General features: G+C 34.5%; 1 protein-coding gene across 2 annotated transcripts in view; it reads right to left on the minus strand.

The window, feature by feature from the left end:
* Positions 1-297: 297 nt before the first annotated feature.
* The window catches only part of rab8b (RAB8B, member RAS oncogene family), a 35,740-nt gene continuing 17,224 nt past the window's right edge, over positions 298-18,813 (minus strand). The window contains exons 3-9 of one of the 2 annotated variants that reach the window (XR_003938114.1): positions 16,749-16,809; positions 16,517-16,594; positions 15,067-15,156; positions 13,143-13,208; positions 12,463-12,513; positions 11,344-11,951; positions 298-316 (exon numbers count right to left, since the gene is read on the minus strand). Coding sequence is in view for 1 of the 2 variants with exons in the window: in XM_030162322.1 (XP_030018182.1) it covers positions 11,862-11,951; positions 12,463-12,513; positions 13,143-13,208; positions 15,067-15,156; positions 16,517-16,594; positions 16,749-16,809 (436 nt within the window). In the remaining variant the exon portion in view is untranslated. Of the gene's footprint in view, positions 317-10,909; positions 11,952-12,462; positions 12,514-13,142; positions 13,209-15,066; positions 15,157-16,516; positions 16,595-16,748; positions 16,810-18,813 lie in introns of those variants that run through there. The other variant, XM_030162322.1, reaches the window with a different exon arrangement.

Below are 18,813 nucleotides of genomic sequence, written 5' to 3' on the forward strand. Positions count from 1 at the left end.
GAAAAAATCTACTTTAACACTTTTTATTCACATTTTTTCTGAATATAATCTTCAGGTTTTATTTATCTGTACATTTATTTGCAAAAGCTGGATATTTATAGTCTCATGTCATTTATAATATGGATTTTTAATATACATTAAATACATCATTCTAATACTATAACCATGTATCTGTCTGTACTGCTGCTGTTTTTGACCTCTGTAGTTACACACACACACACACACACACACACACACACACACACACACACGCGCGCGCACACATACACACACACACACACACACACACACACACACACACACACACACACACACACTATCATCATCAAAGTGTTAAGATGCAGATTAAAGATGATATATTTTCCAATAACATTTATAATATTTTCATCTGTTCATCTATAAAAGATGAAGACAGGAACGTTTATGAATGTTTACATTTGACCTTCCAATAATTAAATGAATAAATTAATTTGAATAAACAAACAGTTGTTATTGTGAAAAATATTGATTGAAATCTATTTTAGAATCATTTTTATACATAATTTCCAAAAGTACAGTGTCAGTTTCATACGTTCCAAACCCAATAATACATTCAGAACATTTACTAAACAGACTTTTTTTACACAAACATACATTTAAACTGTTCAGTAACATTTGTTTGTATTTTGTCTCATTTACAACAAAGAAAATAAGTCAAAGAAGTGAGTCTGTCCAGAAAACATCTTCATTATATAACTTTGTTCATTTTTGGCTGAAGGCCATAAACACAGTGTTTTTACTGGAAGTTCTCAGTATGTTCTTGATAACAGGTTTATTTCCTGATTCCTGCTGAATCTTTGTCATTCCACTTCAGATGAAACAATAATCAGAACACGTTCAAGAATGTGTCACATCGTACCATCTCTGTCATCAAAGCCCTGCTGATGTGGTTGTCTAACCCAGTTCTGTCAAACTCATGTTAGTTCAGTTGCACATTCAACCAAATTTGATCTGCAGTGGGCGGGGCCAGTGAAATAATAACATAATAACACATAAATAATGTCAACTCCAAACTTTCTTCAATGTTTTAGAGCAAGAAAAGTAAAAATTATGTGATGAAAATGTTTACATCTATCAACTATCCTTTAAAACAATGTGAATAACAAGAACGAACTGAAATTTCTTAAGAAAACTAAGTGCAATTATAACAATATTAATCCTCAGTTTATCATTTATACATGTTCATTCTATCGTACAGATACAGTGGATCTACAAATACACACAACATTTAATAACAGATATAATAAACTTACACTTCAAACATTTCCAAATGTTCATATTTGCTCAGGTTATTCACATTTTTGTGAAATAATAGTTTGTTTTAGTGTAAATACAGTAAAATTACATGAAAACGTTTATATTTACACAGAGAAACATTTGGAGTTATGAGTATCTATAGATTATTATGACGACAGTATTTGACTGATCCCACCCACTGCAGATTAAATTGGTCTGAATGTGGAACCTGAACCAAAATGATTCATATTCTACAAAAACGATACATATTATTAATAAAGCCGGTTACTATGAACAGACTAATCAATTGTTTATGAGATTTACTAATTTGGTTTACTATAAAATAATGCAAATAATGTATAAAACCAAATTAAAGTGACTTCCTGTCTGTGTACAAAGGTTCTTCTCAACACATGAGTCTAACTGTGATTTGTGAGATGTTTGTACATTTGTTGGACAAAAAACTGTTGTTGGAGTTAAACTATGGATTTACAAATGTATAGCTCATTATTGTTTTTTAAAAAGATGGTATGTATGGCAATTTTGGAAGGATACAGTTGTTAAGATCTAATTATTAAGAAGTAAATCATTTATTTTCCACTCTATATTAAATTAACATTAATTTGGTTGGTTATGTTTTCTGTTTTTCTGGTTTAGTTTCACATCTTTATGTTTTTGTTTGTTTGTTTGTATTTTTCTTTTTCTTTTTCCTATATTGAACGCTGGGTAACTTCATTTGTCATGTAGGAGGCATTAATATAAACATTCTGCTTCTGCCTTTTCAGTCTCTAACCTGTTGGTAATGTTTGGAGTGTTAACAGTGGGTGGATTGTGGGATGAATGAGTAAAAGATTTCATCATCATCATCATCATCATCATCTTTTCAGTGTTATTTTTGTATTTCACACATTCATCCCAGACGGGACCCTTTGGGGGGTCAGATATGGCCCCCAGACCACATGTTTGACACCTCTGTTGCAATTATTGGCCAGATGTTTTCTTCACTCTATCTACAGTCTCAGGTTTATCGGTTCCACTAAGTCTGTTCACAGCTGTTTTTGGGTTCTGCTGCCCCCACTCTGCTTCTGCTCCTAAAAAAACACACCCCAGCCTTTTCCACCCTTCTACATGTATAAGGCCCAGTCCAGTTCACTGCTAGGCCAGGTCTGGGTCTGGGTCTGGTCGAGATCCAGATCTGGGCCTGGTCTGGGGCCAGGTCTGGGTCTGGTCCGGGTCTGGTCTGGGTCCAGGTCTGGGTCCGGGTCTGGTCTGGGTCCAGGTCAGGTCTGGGTCTGATCTGGGTTCAAGTGTGGGTCTGGTCTGGGTCTGGGTCCGGGTCCAGGTCCAGGTCTGGTCTGGGTCCAGGTCTGTGGGCCCAGTGGCATCCCTCAGATCTGTAGAGGAACATGAAACTCTGCTCCCATCTGGTGGAGACAATGAGTACAACAGTTTATAATAATAATAATAATAATAATAATAATAATAATAATAATAATAATAATAATAATAATAATAATAATAATAACAGTTTATAATATCTGCCCAATGGAAAAGCCACTAATGTTATTTAATCTTGTCCTTTTTTAAATTTCCATTTAAAATAAGAACAAACTTCCGACACACTCTTTGTTTCTTTTCTTTAAACTTTAATGTGATGGAAATGGTTGTGTGGCTCAGTCGACGCCTGCAGATGCTTTGAATACATTCAAACATGTTCAACTCCACCACCAGTGGAACTCACAGTGGCTCTGTTTACACTCACACACTTTCATTGGTTTGAACTTTAAGTTCACACTGAAGGGAAATGTGTCCAAATGTGACCTGGATCTGATCTGTTACAGACAGACTGAACAGCGCTAATCTGACCCAGACCACCTTCATATGTGGTCCTAAATCTGACCCAGACCACTTTCATATGTGGTCCTAAATCTGATCCAGACCACTTTCATATGTGGTCCTAAATCTGATCCAGACCACTTTCATATGTGGTCCTAAATCTGATACAGATCTGATATTTTCCAATGTGACTTCAGGCTGAATGTCCAGGTCGCATTTATCCGACCTTTATGTCATTGAAATGCGACAAACGTCACAGTTCTGCGTCCTCCATATTTCCTTCTGTAAGCACAGTGTGTGTCTGCGTGGTCTCGTATTCCATCAGGACCTCTTTAGTGCATGGGGGTCACTTCAGGGTCACATTCAGTTCAGACTCAAAACTGATAGAAGTCGTATTTAATGTGGAATATGAACCAACACACAAAAAAAATCAGATTTCACAAAAACTCCAGATAGTGCATTAGACCTGCTGTGAACAGAGCCTCAGTCACTGCACTGAAAAAAACTTTAAAATAGACGTTTTATTTTGAGCCTCATTTTGAGCAAAAAGACAAACTGAAAAGAACAGGCCCCGTTTAGGTCGTCGACATCTGTGAAAACAACTCAGACAGAAAACATAAGATTTTTACACTTTCATAAAATGATGTTTGTGAACAGAAACTTCTGCTGCCGCATCTGTGGAGAATTTACACCAAAACAGAAACAAACTGAAGATTCTCTGTAAACAGATTCTGATGCACTGACAAACACTGAGTCTGTTTACATGAGCAGAAAAAGACGATAACTGGGAGTACTCTGATAACTGAGAGTAATCTGATAACTGGGAGTAATCTGATAACTACGAGTAATCTGATAACTGGGAGTAATCTGTTAACTGAGAGTAATCTGATAACTAGGAGTAGTCCATTAACTGGGAGTAATCGATAACTGAGAGTAATCTGATAACTGATAGTAATCTGATAACTGGGAGTAGTCCGATAACTGGGAGTAATCGATAACTGGGAGTAATCTGATAACTGGGAGTAATCTGGTAACTGGAAGTAATTTGATAACTGGGAGTAATCTGATAATTGTTGCAGTCAGATCTGATGCATTTACAGTCACTTCATAAATGCGACAATCGTAAACTCTGGTTTACATGTTTACGTCCATTATTTGATTTCTTTCAGAGTTCGTACATACGTTATGACGTCAGACGTCATATGTCATTTGCCAAACATCCGGTCTTGTCTTGTTACCACGGCAATGCCTATGGTGTCAGCGTGAGCTGTCCTAATGTGGGAGGAGCTAATAAGACGACAGAATAGGTCACATGTTGGGGCTATGCTTCATTGTCTGTTTATGTTTTTCCTTTGACTCACAGTGTCGATGTGTAACTTTATATGATTAATTTAATGTAAAAAAACTAAATAAATCAGATGAACCTGTTTCCATGTGTGAAGACATCAGAGTATTGGGGACAAATCTAGGTGTGTTCATCTGAGTTATTATAATCAGATTACTGCTGTTATCTGATAGAGACGACCAGATTATCCTGTCTACATGATCAGTAGTAATCTGATTACTCCAGACATCAGATACTGATGGGAGTATTGGTGTGGATGTAAATGGACTCAGTGTGATTTGCAGGTAGTTGTTCGGTTACGTTTTGTGTATTTTGTTTTAACATAAAAACTGATCCATTGTTGTCACGGCTTCAGCCAAAAAAATATTAATAAAAAAACGAACTTAACAAACATCAACAGAAGAACTGAGTTATTAGTTTTCATACAACTGAAATGTCAATTATTCATATTTATTTTGAATTGAGTCAGTATTTTCCCAACATTTCCATTTTCCCGAGCTGTGGAGGAACCTGAATGCAACACTGAATAAAAAAAACCCACACAGTGAAATGAATAAAACTGTACGACAGCGTATTAGGCTACATCGGAAAAATTAAAACCCCTGTTATTACGAGAATAAAGTCGGAATATTCTGAGAATAAAGTTGTAGTTAAAAAAAAACCTCATAATTGAACGAAAATATTGTTGCAGTTTTATGAGGTTAAAGTCATAATATTTTGAAAATAAATCCACAATAGTATAATAAAAAGCCGTGATTTAGAAATCGTAAACCTTAAACCTTGTTGATGACAGTTTCCGGTTACAGCGCTAGCCCTTCAGCCGACTACTTCAGTCAGTTCCACCAACACAAAAGACGTAATTTGAATCCGTTCGGTTCTTACAATGAAACAAACCCAAACGTGTGTGAACGTGTCCTTTGACTAATGCTAATGTGTTGATGGTGGGCGGGGCTAATAGGCTCAGTATTTGGCCATAAGTTCTCTATTATGCGACAAGTGGGTACAAATTTGTTCTTGGAAATTATATTTTTCTGCCTGTTCTTAAATTATGACGTTATTCTCCTAATTTTATGGCTTTATTCTCAAAATATGACGACATTATTCTGATAATACTCTGATTTCCTTCTCGTAAAATTATGACTCTTTTTGTATTCGCTTCATTCTCATAAAATTATGGGTTTCATCTGGATATTTTACGACTTTATTCCTGTAGTGACAGTTGTTTTTATTTTCTTATGTGGCTTTAATATGCTGTCATAAAACTGAGCTCAAAAGCACATTTGGCAAAAAAAACAAAACAAAAAAACAGCAACGTTATGGTTCATCAGTAGAAGCACAAACAGGATGAGAAGTGCAGCCAGAGTCGATAATAATAAAATAATAATACTGTAATGAGTCTGTAAACACAACACACAGTTATTTCATCTATTTTAAACGCTGGGAAACCCTTCATATGCAACCGTTTCACTGCAGGAAAAACAGACTTTAGATGTAAAATAATGACTTTTTTTTACATAATAATACTGTATTTTTACTGTTGAAGCCTCTTAAATCTAATTTTATCTGAATATCTTCGGATTCAACTCAGTTTTAATCATGTTGGACTAATAATAATAATAATAATAATAATAATAATAATAATAATAATAATAAAAACAGATTGATAATAAATGCTTTCCACAGAATTGCACATGTAGGAACAGTTTTAGTACAAAATGAACACAGAAAGAAGTCAAAATAACATTAATTCAGAATAAACAAGTGAAAAACACCAGATTATCTTAACGTTAAATGTTTCAGAGCAAATAAATCCTCCAGATGCAAAAACACATTTGTCTTAAACCTTAAAGTTACAGATAAGACGCTTTTCCTTCAGACGTAAAAACACTGTTATCGTCTGGTTCAGAAATATAAAAATACAGTTATTTTAAGACACAAATGTAATGACGTGGGTCAAACTGGTGTCTTTTCCATCGTCCATCTGTGCTAAACTTTGCCCATATTTCCTAAATGTGTTCAAAACAGAAGTGTGTAATGTTTTTGGTCATGTGACTCTAGTTGGACTAAAAGGTCTTTCCATTACAGTTTTACGACAAAAAAAAACAAAAAACAAAAACACCTCTTGCCAGTGCAAAAATTTTTAATCAGAAATCAAGTTTTGGTGAAATTGTCGTTTTTCCATTTGACAAATTTTTATGCATAAGTTATATTCATGTAATTTGAGGGAAAATGGAAAAGAAACTAATGTTATCATCTGGTTTAAAAACATAAAAATACTGTTATTTTAAGATGTGAATGTAAGGACGTGGGTCAAACTAATCACTTTTTTTCTTCTCAAATTGCATGAATATAACTTGAGCATAAAAATTTGCCTAATGGAAAAACTCTTGTTTTCGATGAAAAGCTTTTGTTATTGTTACAGGTGGTTTTTCAGGTGTAGTTATATTGGTATATCATACAAAACTGTAATAGAAACTAAAAAATTTAAACTAAAAAATTTAGTTTAATTTTTTATCTAAAATATAATATAATAACAAGTGTTCAGAGAACACAAACCTCCGCCAAGCACACCGAAAGGTGTGCATGCGTGGATCGACTATTTCTTTTTAAATTAAACAGTTTCAAGGTTGTTCCATACAGCAGAAAAAGTTGAAGCTTGGTACCAGTCATGTGTCTGTCAAATTATATTCAATTTCAATCAATATTTGTTGAGTTATAATGAAAAATGTGTCATAAATTGGATTTTCAATGTTTAATTCAAATGTCCACAGAGTCCACATTCCACAGTGGATGTGGACAATTTTGTGCCAGATACAAGATATTGTTATAAGCTACGGGTGGATTAAATTGGAGGCTAATTGGAGTCGTTTTGATTTTTTTATGAATTTTCGAGAATTGCTCAATGAGAGGAAAATTGTAGATTTTGTGACCTTGCTGTGACCTTGAATTTTGGCCTACTTGGCCCAAAATTTAATGGGTTGGTCCCTGGGCCTAGGCCTATCTATGGGTAAATTTGGTAAAGATGGTTGGAAGAGTTTTCCCATAAAGTTGCTTACAAACACACAAAGCAAAGTGATCACAATACCTCCTGGCGGAGGTAATAAAATATAATTAAAAATAATTTTTTAAATTTAAAAATGTAATTTAGTTTAAAAAAAAAAAACCTAAAAACTAAAAAATGCAAACTAAAAACCTTTGAGTCCAACTAGAGTCACATGACCAAAACAAACAGATGTTGATGGATGTTAGAAGAAGAAGAAGAGTTTAAACCAAATGTGTGTATGTGTGGACACACCAAAAAACCACATCATTTTAGAATTTAGTAGGAGATAGAGGGGGAACGATCATTCTAAATTCAGAACAACACAGATTTCTGTTCATGTTTATGGAATGACTTCTACTGACATCTACCACAAGAAAGAAACTAATCAGCACATTTGGGATTGAATGGAAAAACCAACATTACACACTTCTGTTTTAAACACATTTATATAAATATGGGGACAGTTTAGCTCAGATGGACGATGGAAAAGAGACTAGTGTTTCCCGTGTCTTAAATAAAACCGAAAAATCTTTGCGGCTCAAAAGCAAAAATGACGCATTAAGTGGTTTTAACCTGAAGTGGTTTTAAATCAGAGAAAAAATAACAGTAAAAACAGAAAAACAAACACTGTTCAGTCTGTTTCACTCAGTTTGTATCAGATTCTTGTAGAAAAAAACCCCAAAAGTGTTTGCTTCATTTCCTCATATTTATCTGATGTTACAGACGTGGGTTCAAACACAGCGTACGTTTGAATATTTGAACATTAAATCTGTTTAAGTATTAACTAATGTTTACGACTGAAATAAACCTGTTTATCAGTTTAATCTGCATTTTATTAATACTAACGATGATTAAGTTTTCAATTTATAGGAAACATCAAACTGATTGGATTCATACAAGCAGCTTCATAAGATCAAATGTTAAGACATGGGTGTTAAACATACGGTCTGTGGACCAAAAAAGGGTCCAATCCGACCCCTGGGACAAACATATGAACAATAAATGAGGTTAAAATCCTGTTAGTTCAGACCAATATGAGCTAAAGTGGGTCAGAACCAGTCCAATAATAACAGCATTAACTATAAATACAGACAAATACACAGAAAAATGACCTGAAATGATCTACATTCATAAACTATCCTAATCTGAACAAATATGAACCTGAAAAAGAGAAATAAGTGGAATTTGAACAATATCTCGCCTCTTATTAATGTTTTGTGTCTTTGTGCATTTTAACGTCCAATAAACTGAGGCAGAATATTAATAAAATTCACTTATTTTTCACATTTTTAATTAAACTTTGTCGACGTGAACATTTTCATGATGTAACCGTCCTTTTCTCACTGGTATTATTTTCCTGGTTTTGGTCCGTTTCAGGTCATATTGGACTGACTGTGGGTTTTTATAGTCCTGGGTTCAGACTTAAAGGATCAGTCCAGGGTTTTTGGGATTTTCTTCGCTATACATGAATTCATCTTCATTTGATTGATCTGAAAACTATGAAAACTCAGGATTGTCGTTTCCAGTGACACTAAAACCTAAAGTACTCAGATACGAAACTGGAGGATGAAAAAAGAAATGGATGGGTTTTCTTCTCTTTCCACAGGATTTTTTTTATATAATAAAAGCACTGAAACTGACCAGAGTTTAACCCATAAAGCTTAAATTTAGATTTAAAGGTTTTACTCTGAATGACGTATGAATATCTGACGTTAAATTTAAGGCGTAGGATTAAAACCTTGTAACTGCAGATGCATTTAACACATTTAAAACATTTAACGTCTCCACAAACTGAATCCAGAGTCAGAATACATTTACACATTATGACAAAAATCAACCATGTTTCAAACACGTGGACGATAAATAAACTAAAATAACAGGAATAACATTGGACATTTGGATACACAATTAAAATGTAAATATATGAATATATTTTAAAATATATTTTATCTTCTGTTGTGTTTTTTTGTGTGTTCTTCAGGTTTAACAGGGAACATTCAACCTGTATGTTGAATTATTGATGCATTATCCGTCTGTTAAACCTTCAGGGAAAATAAAACTAAAAATAACTCATTCCTATTTCTGTTTAAGAATGAAATAAACATTTCATACAGATGAAGTTTATACCTAATGTTCAACTGTTTTATCAAAAAGCTCTGATGGATGTAAACTGTTTTAACATGACAATTAAAAGATTTTATATTAAGTCATAAGTTTATTGAAGTGCAGTCAAATAATACTAATATATATCTGTCGATATTTGGTGAACTGCACTTACCTTCATGAATAAGTATCTAATATCGTTCTCTTCATATTCATAATTATCTCAAACACATATGGACCAAAGTCTGTGGACCCGTTGAATCCAGGTGTTTCTTCTCTAACAGGGGTCTGAGATCCAAAACAATGACTAATGTCAGAATATAGTTTTATATAATGGGATAAATATCCTATTGATTATTAATACTGATGTTTCTGTGTCCAATCCTCATAAACAGGACATCTGACAGCTGGAGATGTAGATGTTCTTCCTTATTAAATTACCTATAAGATGCATGTATAAGGTGAACGGTATTGGTCCAAGAACTGAGCCTTGAGGAGCTCCATGACCAACTGTGGTGCACTGAGAAGATTCATCATCATGCTGTCAATCAATATTTCATTGTAGTTCAATGGTAGATTTTTCTTCCTCAGTCAGATGTGATGAAAGTAGATGGAAATTATTATTTACAGTCAGAGCAGGAAAAATATTAGAAACATTTAGAGGAAGAACATTTAAAATCAGTCAGGTGGAAAAAATTTAGGGTTGTTTAAGATGGTTTTTGGGTCGTTTTTGGGTGATATTTGGGTCATTTTTGGGTGATATTTGGGTCGTTTTTGGGTAATTGGGTAGTTTTTGGGTGATATTTGGGTAGTATTTGGATAATATTTTGGTAGTTTTTGGGTGATATTTGGGTAGTATTTGGATAATATTTTGGTAGTTTTTGGGTGATATTTGGGTAGTTTTTGGGTGATATCAGGGTCATTTTTGGGTGATATTTGGGTAATTTCTGGGTAATGTTTGGGTAGTTTTTGGTTGATATTTGGGTAATATTTTGGTACTATTTGGGTAGTTTTTGGGTGATAATTTGGATAATTTTTGGGTAATTTTTTTTTGGGCGGGGGGGAGGGGTGATTATTGAGTTGTTTTTGGGGAAATTTTTGGGTGAATATTAAGTGGCTTTTGGGTGATCATGAAAGAGCACAAAAATATTTTAAAAAATTTAGAGGTAGAACATTTAAAATCATACTCATCGATACAAACCCCCCCCCCAAAAAAAAAAAAAACAAAAAACAAAATCAGTGTTGATATAAATTCAGTCCAATCCATCTGTGAGTCATTTTGGAAACAAAGATAATAATTTAACCCAAACTAACCAATGCACTGATATTTATTCCATAATATAAAACTATATTCTGACATTTATCATTATTGTTTTGGATCCCAGACCCCTGTTAGAAAAGAAACACCTGGATTCAACGGGTCTACAGACTTTAGTCCATACGAGATTAACGATATGTAACTGATAAGAACATGTAGATTTACACAAACCTACACGTGTTGATGCGTAAATACTGAGTAAACATATAATATCTGCTACATTTGATCGATACTGAAGAAAATCTCATCATCTGTTTCTTTAAAGGCTTCAGTGTTTGGAAGAAAACACCTGATTGGTTTTCTCTAAACTGCACTGAACTGTTGGAACATTTTATCGACTCCAGACACTTTAAGAAGAAAGATATGCAAACACAAACACACACACACACCAGGATAACTGACCGATAAATCCTGCTTTGGTACAAATGAAATGTGATGGAAAGTCTTGTTTGCGTTAAAGTGTCTCAGCTTCTGCCTTTCTGTCGCGTTTCACCGTGACGTTGAAGTCTTCATTACTAAGACGTTCTCCTTTTCCTTCTTTAAACACATGGATTAATACGCTGCGTCTGCCGGAGTCTCCTTCATGACGGCAGTAAAAATGTAAAAAAAACAAAACAAAGCAAAAACTCAGAGAGAAAAAGGAAGGCGTGAAAAGTCTGAGGTGACAGAGGCAGTTGGAGCTGAAAGCAGAAGGCGTTTCCTGGAGAAGAACCAAGAATATGATGGAGAAGAAGAAGAAGAAGAAGAAACAGGAACGTTTGTTTGGTTCCTTCTGTCGGCTTCCACTGTGGTTTTCTGTTGAAGCAGGACAGTTGGACACATCGTCCCTCTGCTGACGTCCTCTCCGTGTGTCGGCGTCCGTCCGACCGTCCGTTCGTCCTGGCGGCAGGAGGTTTGAGGACGAGGACAGGGAACTAGGGGCGGTCCCACACAGGCTCCGCCTACAGCAGCGTACACCTGAAGAAGCTCTTCTTAGGACGGGATTCAGTGATTTTGACCTGACCGCCACCACCGGACGGGTTGGTGTCATTCTGGAGGAAGAAAGGAAAAAAACAAGACAAAAATGACAAATGAACCACACATGAACAAGAAATGAACGACAAATGCACCTGTGAACATCAGACTGATCAGACAAACCCGCCAACAGATTCAATCATTATCAATGAGTTGGATCCATTCATAGACATTTAGTTTATTGGATTATATTATTATTTATCTTTAGTGCATGTGGGTCACTTCAGGGTCACATTCAGTTCAGACTCAAAACTGATAGAAGTCATATTTAATGTGGAATATGAACCAACACACAAAAAAAAAATCAGATTTCACCCCAAAAAAATCTGTGTATGTGCATTAAAACCTGCTGTGATCATATTCTGTTATAACTGCACTGATGCCCAAACTGTCAGACTGAAACTGAAACTGAAACCTACTGAACACTATCATCAATCTGAGTCTGAACACTTCAATCAGTGTCACATATAAACTACATCTATCTTCACCTGTTGTTGTCGGACTGTTTCTGTTTGTGTCTAAACTCACCATTTTCCGGTTCAGTCTGGTCATGATGTCTCTTGCGAGTGTGAAAAAGGCCTGAGGAGTAAAAAACACACCAGCTTTAACCCACCGTCCTACACACATCCGCTGTTGTACTGCCACTAGTCACTTGTCCATCGTCCATCTGAGCTAAACTGTCCCCATATTTATAATACATTTGTTCAAAACAGAAGTGTGTAACGTTGGTTTTTCCATTCAATCCCAAATGTGCTGATTAGTTTCTTTCTTCTGATAGATGTCAGTAGAAGTCATTCCATAAACATGAACATAAATCTGTTGTTTTGAATCTAGAATGCTGGTTCCCCCTCTATCTCCTACTAAATTCTAAAATGATGTGGTTTCCTGGTGTGTCCACACATACACACACGTTTGGTTTAAACTCTTCTTCTTCTTCTAACATCCATCAACATCTGTTTGTTTTGTCAACATCTGTTTGTTTTGGTCATGTGACCCTAATTGGACTCAAAGCTCTTTTCATTAAAGTTTTGTGTCATATACCTACAAAAAAACACCTCTAACAACAACAACTATTCAGAGAAAAATGAAAATTTGGGCAAAATTGTCATTTCTCCATTAGACAAATTTTTATTCTTTAGCTATATTCCCACAGTTTGAGGGTCAGTGGAAAAGGTTGTAGTGTTAAAGCAGTAGATGTTTCCACTCACCTCTTCCACGTTGATGCTGGACTTGGCGCTGGTTTCCAAGAACTTGATTCCATAATCTATGGCCAACTGGACGACAACACAAAGACAAGAGAAGACAAGCTGCAGGTGAAGGACACAGCCTGAACATCTGTGGTCCAGGTATCTTCAGATTATCCACAGTGGAACCAGTTAAAGGATCTGATCTGATTTATATGTCATTAGCCCTTTAACCCCTGACGTATCAGTGGTGACATGTTCTGAATGTCTGATTTATTTAAATATAAATGCAACCGTTTGTTCAATAGTTAAATTTCCAGTCGTGCTGATAGAATAAACCTTGATCTTTCCATAGACATCTGAGCATGCTCAGTTCACCCCCCACCCCACTGTGGAATGGGGGGGTAAAACACAGAGCAGTGAGTGAGACCAACTCACTATAAAAATAGATGGTTTGGGCTTTTTTTTTTTTTTTTTTAACACCGTTTTCCTTGGGTTTTTTTGTTTTTCCTGTCATTTCCAGTGTTGTGGTGATTTTCCTTTATTTTTTTACTGTGTTTTTACTGAAATTTGACCGTGGAACTGATGTATGGAGTTAAACAGGTGTCAAAAAGCAGCTGGACTGATTTAGAAAAAAAACAGCCCCATATGATAAAAGTTTAATCTCCTCATTAAAAATATTTCAAGTCTCCATAAATCTGCTTCAAACAGGATCTCTACCTAAGGCGGTGCTAAATATATGGCCTGAGGACCAGAACCGGTCCTCCTAAAGGGTCCAATCCGACCCATGAGAGGAACATTAACACCCAAGGACGTTAAAATCCTTCTAGTTCAGGTTCTACATTCAGACCAAAATGATCTAAAGTGGATCAGAACCAGGAAAAAAATAACAGAATATAGAAATCATGACAACTCAGAATTTTCTCTTGGTTTTAGTGTAAAAAAAAAAAAAAAAAAAAAGGGAAATTACATGAAAATATTTACATTTACAAACTATTCTTTCACAAAAAATAGGAATAAACTGAAAAACTATGAATAATATGAAATGTCTTCATATAAATCAATGTATTTGTACCAATATTCTGTCTGTTATTAAATGTTTTGTGTATTTGTAGATCCACTGTATCTGTACGATATAATGAACATGTATAAATGATAAACTGAGGCAGAATATTGGTAAAATTACACTGATTTTTCAAAAGAAATAGTTTTTTCATGTTTGTTCATTTTTCTATAGGAAATTTTGTCGATGTCAACGTTTTCATAATGTAATTTGACTTTTCACTGTTATTATTTTACTGGTTATTATCGAAAACTAACAAAATGACGAAAACTAGAATTGAAAAAACACTTTCGTTAACTGAAACAAATAAAAACTATAATCAAAAGAAAAAATGAAAACTAACTGAAACTGAATTCTGTGTTTACAAAATTAACTAAAACATATGAAAATTATGGATAAAATTCCCTTCATTTTCATTTTTGTCAATGTCAGAATAATACGAAATCGATTTATTTCGCTTGAGCAATTTTAGCTGAACCACGGTCCGACACTTCACGGTCCGACACTTGTGGTTTAGAGTCAGCTTCTCGTTCCCACTTAAACTGGAAACATGAAGACTGAAGTCGTATTTATGTGAATACGATAGCGAATAAGATAAAAGATATGAAAAAACTAAAACTAAACTAAAACTAAGCATTTAGAAAAAAACAAAAACTAATAAAAACTAGTAACCCTGCTCTAAAAACGAATTAAAACTAAATGAATTAAAGAAAAAAAAGTCCAAACTAAATAAAGCTAAACCATAATGAAAAATCCAAAATTATTATAACCTTGGTTCTGACCCAGTTCAGACCCTATTGTACTGAATAATGAACCCGAACAGGAGTTGGACCGGTTCACAGATTAAACTGACATTAAACAGGACTCATGAAGACACACACACACCTTCTCTCCTTTCTCTTTGGACACTTGTCTCTTGTCGTTCATGTCACATTTGTTTCCCAGAATCATTCTCTCCACGTCTGATGAAGCATGCTGAAAAAAGACACAGAACAAAAACACACACTCAGGTTTTTCTTTATATTCTTTAACATCCACAACAGAAATAAGTCACCAAATATAAATATACGATCAGCTATTGATGATTATAATAAACACACCTGACCTGTTACACAAACCCACAGCTTTAACATAATCAGAGCTAAAAGGGTTCAAATATATAAGATATATAGAGAGATAGATAGACAGACAGAAAGATAAAAATTAAGAAAATAATAAAAATTTTACAAAATAAAAAAAATAAACAGAAATTAACAGAGATAAACAACAAAATGAACACAATAATAAACAAAATGAATATAAATGGACAAAATAATAAAAAAAGTCATATTGATGGATAATCAACTAAATGAATCCAAATTACAAATATAAGCAACAAAATTATTTTTAAAAACCCAAAAATGAACAGAATGAGGAGCAAAATGAACTAACATAAGCATCAAAGTGAGTAAACATTAAAAAAAGCAGCAAAATCTATGAAAAATGAACAAAATCAGACAAAAAACAAAACAAAACAAAACTACCATATAGGCAAGAAAAATTAAGAATGGCTGGATGAAAAAAAAAATTAGGCAAGAAAATGAACAAAATAAACAAATAAGAAACAAAATGAACAAAAAGAACAAAATAAGGAACAAAATGAATAGAAATGGACAAAATAATGAAAAAAGTCAGATTGATAAATCATCAACTCAGTGAATCCAAATTACAAATATAAGCAACAAAATTATATTTTTAAAAAAATGAACAGAATGAGAAGCAAAATGAACAAATATAAACATCAAAATGAGTAAACATAAAAAAGCAGCAAAATCTACGAAAAATTAACAAAATCAGAAAAAAAAACAAACAGGCAAGAAAAATGAACAAAAATGAACATAAATAAACAACAAAATGAACAAAAAGAACAAAATAATAAACAAAATTAATAGAAATGGACAAATAATTGGAAAGAATAAAAGTTAAAAATAGAAGGAACAAAAGGAGTAAAAAAAATTTAAAAAAAGAAGTGAGTAAGGAACAAATGGACAAATATAAACATTAAAATGACTAAAAGAAAGGTGAAATATTCAGTCTCATATATATATAAACGGTGCTGTGTTCATACTATAAAACTTATTTAAAGTCTAAAACCTGTTTAAAGTCTGTTTGTGCACTTTCAGTTTTTGCTTTTATTCTAAGGATTCTAAGGATTATTCCAACGTGTACCTCCACCCTCCGACCACCTGAGGGCAGCACCGACACACCCATGTGAGCTGTGATTGAACCACCCACATGAGCTCTGCCCATATGTGTACGGAGGCCGTCCCCTTGTGTCATGTGACGTCACACTCACCTCCTCGATGTTGCGGATCCAGTTCCTGATGTTGTCGAAGGACTTTTCGTTGGTGATGTCGTATACCAGCATGATGCCCTGAAACAAAAGACAGGAAGTGACATCAGCACAGGAAGTGACATCGGCACAGGAAGTGACCGCCCGCTGGTGTTCAGCTGTACTCTGACTGAATCCATCAGTGCAGTTGTAGACAGTGTGTGTGTGTGTGTGTGTGTGTGTGTGATGGCGTTACCATGGCGCCTCTGTAATAGGCTGTGGTGATGGTTCTGAACCTCTCCTGACCCGCCGTGTCCCTGAAGGGAAAAAAAACACAAAACACAAAATACACATGTTCACTATTTTTAACATTTTATAAGTCATTTATCACTATTTATTCTAATATTATCCTCTGTTTTTAGCATTTTTTCAGTATAAATCCTGTGTTTTCTTATATTTAATTCACTGATCATGTAGATGTTTAATAAAGCTCAGATTAAAGTTGATGGTTTTTCTATCAGAAACAGATCAAACTGAATAAACAGTGTCTTTTTCAGTCCAATCTGTCATTAATTGAACATAAACCCAGTGTGTCCATCCACTGTCATTGATCCAACTCCATGGGTTTTACTGGTCAATCAATATTTACATTTCTATTTATTTTGTTCAATTTGTTGCTTATTTTCTCTATGATGTTTAATATTTTGTACATTTTCATATTTCCTTTTCTTCATTTTGTTCATTTGACTTATTATTTTATTTTTATTCATTTCATTTATTATTTTACCTGTTTTTGTTCATTTATTATTCATTTTTCATTCATTATTTTGGCTGTTTTTGTTAATTTTGTTTCTTATTTGATCTTTTTTTTTTATTTACTTTTTTGTGTTTTACTTTTAGTACATTTTTGGCTTATTTTGTCCACATTACTTATGGTCCATGGACTCTGTAGAGAGTTTTAAAAAACACTTCAAAACACTTCTGTTCAAATAGGCTTTTTAATTTCCCGCCTGACTCAGGGCCACCACAAACTGATTACACTTTATGTATTCATCATATTTTAAACTGTTTTAATGGTACTTTATTGTGTTTTACGGGCATTCTAACTGTATTCTACTTGCACTGTTTTATTCGTTTCTCGCAATGTAAAGTTGCTACTTTACAGTGTTACATGTACTCCATGTGTCTCCCCCTACCTCCCCCCTCTCCCCCAGTCTCTCTATATCTCTATCACACTCTCTTTTCTCCTCCTCTACTCTCGCTCTTTAACCCCAACTGGTCAAGGCAGACGTCCATCCTTCAGGAGTCTGGGTCTGCTCGAGCTTTCTGCTGTTAAAGGGAAGTTTTTCCTCGCCACTGTCACCAGTCACAAGTGTTTGCTCCAGGAGGATTCTGTTGGGTTTCTGTAAATTTCATTTGATTTTGATTTGATAAAGCACTTTGTGACTCTGTCTGTGAAAAGTGCTCTATAAATAAAATTTACTTACTGTTTAGTAGATTTTTTTTTTTTGTTCATTTTATTTATTAACATATATAAACCCAGTGTGTCCATCCACCGTCACTGATCCAACTCCATGGGTTTTACTGGAGAATCAATGTTTACATTTTTTATTTATTTTATTCATTTTGTTGCTAATTTTCTCCATGATATTTAATATTTTGTAAATTTTCTTATTTGCTTTGGTTCATTATGTTCATTTCATTTATTATTAGGGACCGAGCAGAAAGGTAAGGCCCTCTCACACAGTGAGAGGCCTTGCCTGCAAGCAAGGCCCTATTGTTTTTCGTTCGTTTTTATTAGGGACCGAGCCGAAAGGTAAGGCCCTCTCACGCAGTGAGAGGCCTTGCCTGCAAGCAAGGCCCTATTGTTTTTCGTTCGTTTTTATATTATTATTATTATTATTCACACACCACTTTGACCTGGATTTTGACCCCCTAAACATGCTCGAAAACTCATCAAATTTGGCACACATGTCAGGCCTGGTGAAAAATTTGATAAAATGAAAAAATTAACCCAATAGGTGCCAAAATGGGCTCTCTGGCGCCACCTATGTGAAAAAAAACGGAAATAGGCCTAGTGGCCAGTAGGAATGTCATAGAGACATGGAACCACTGCCAAAATATTTGTTGGATCAAGCACTAAAAGTGATACACAGATGACCCTACTCTAACTCCAACAGGAAGTTCGCAATTTGCCTTTCAAAATAAAATTTCTAAAACTAACTCCGATGACACCGTTTGTTGTATTGACTTCTAAATAGCGCCAAAAGATAGAGTGAACCCTCCTTAATACAACGATTTCACACCTTTTCCATAACTGT

Source organism: Sphaeramia orbicularis, chromosome 3 (assembly GCF_902148855.1).
Source record: "Sphaeramia orbicularis chromosome 3, fSphaOr1.1, whole genome shotgun sequence".
Classification (NCBI taxonomy): Eukaryota; Metazoa; Chordata; class Actinopteri; order Kurtiformes; family Apogonidae; genus Sphaeramia; species Sphaeramia orbicularis.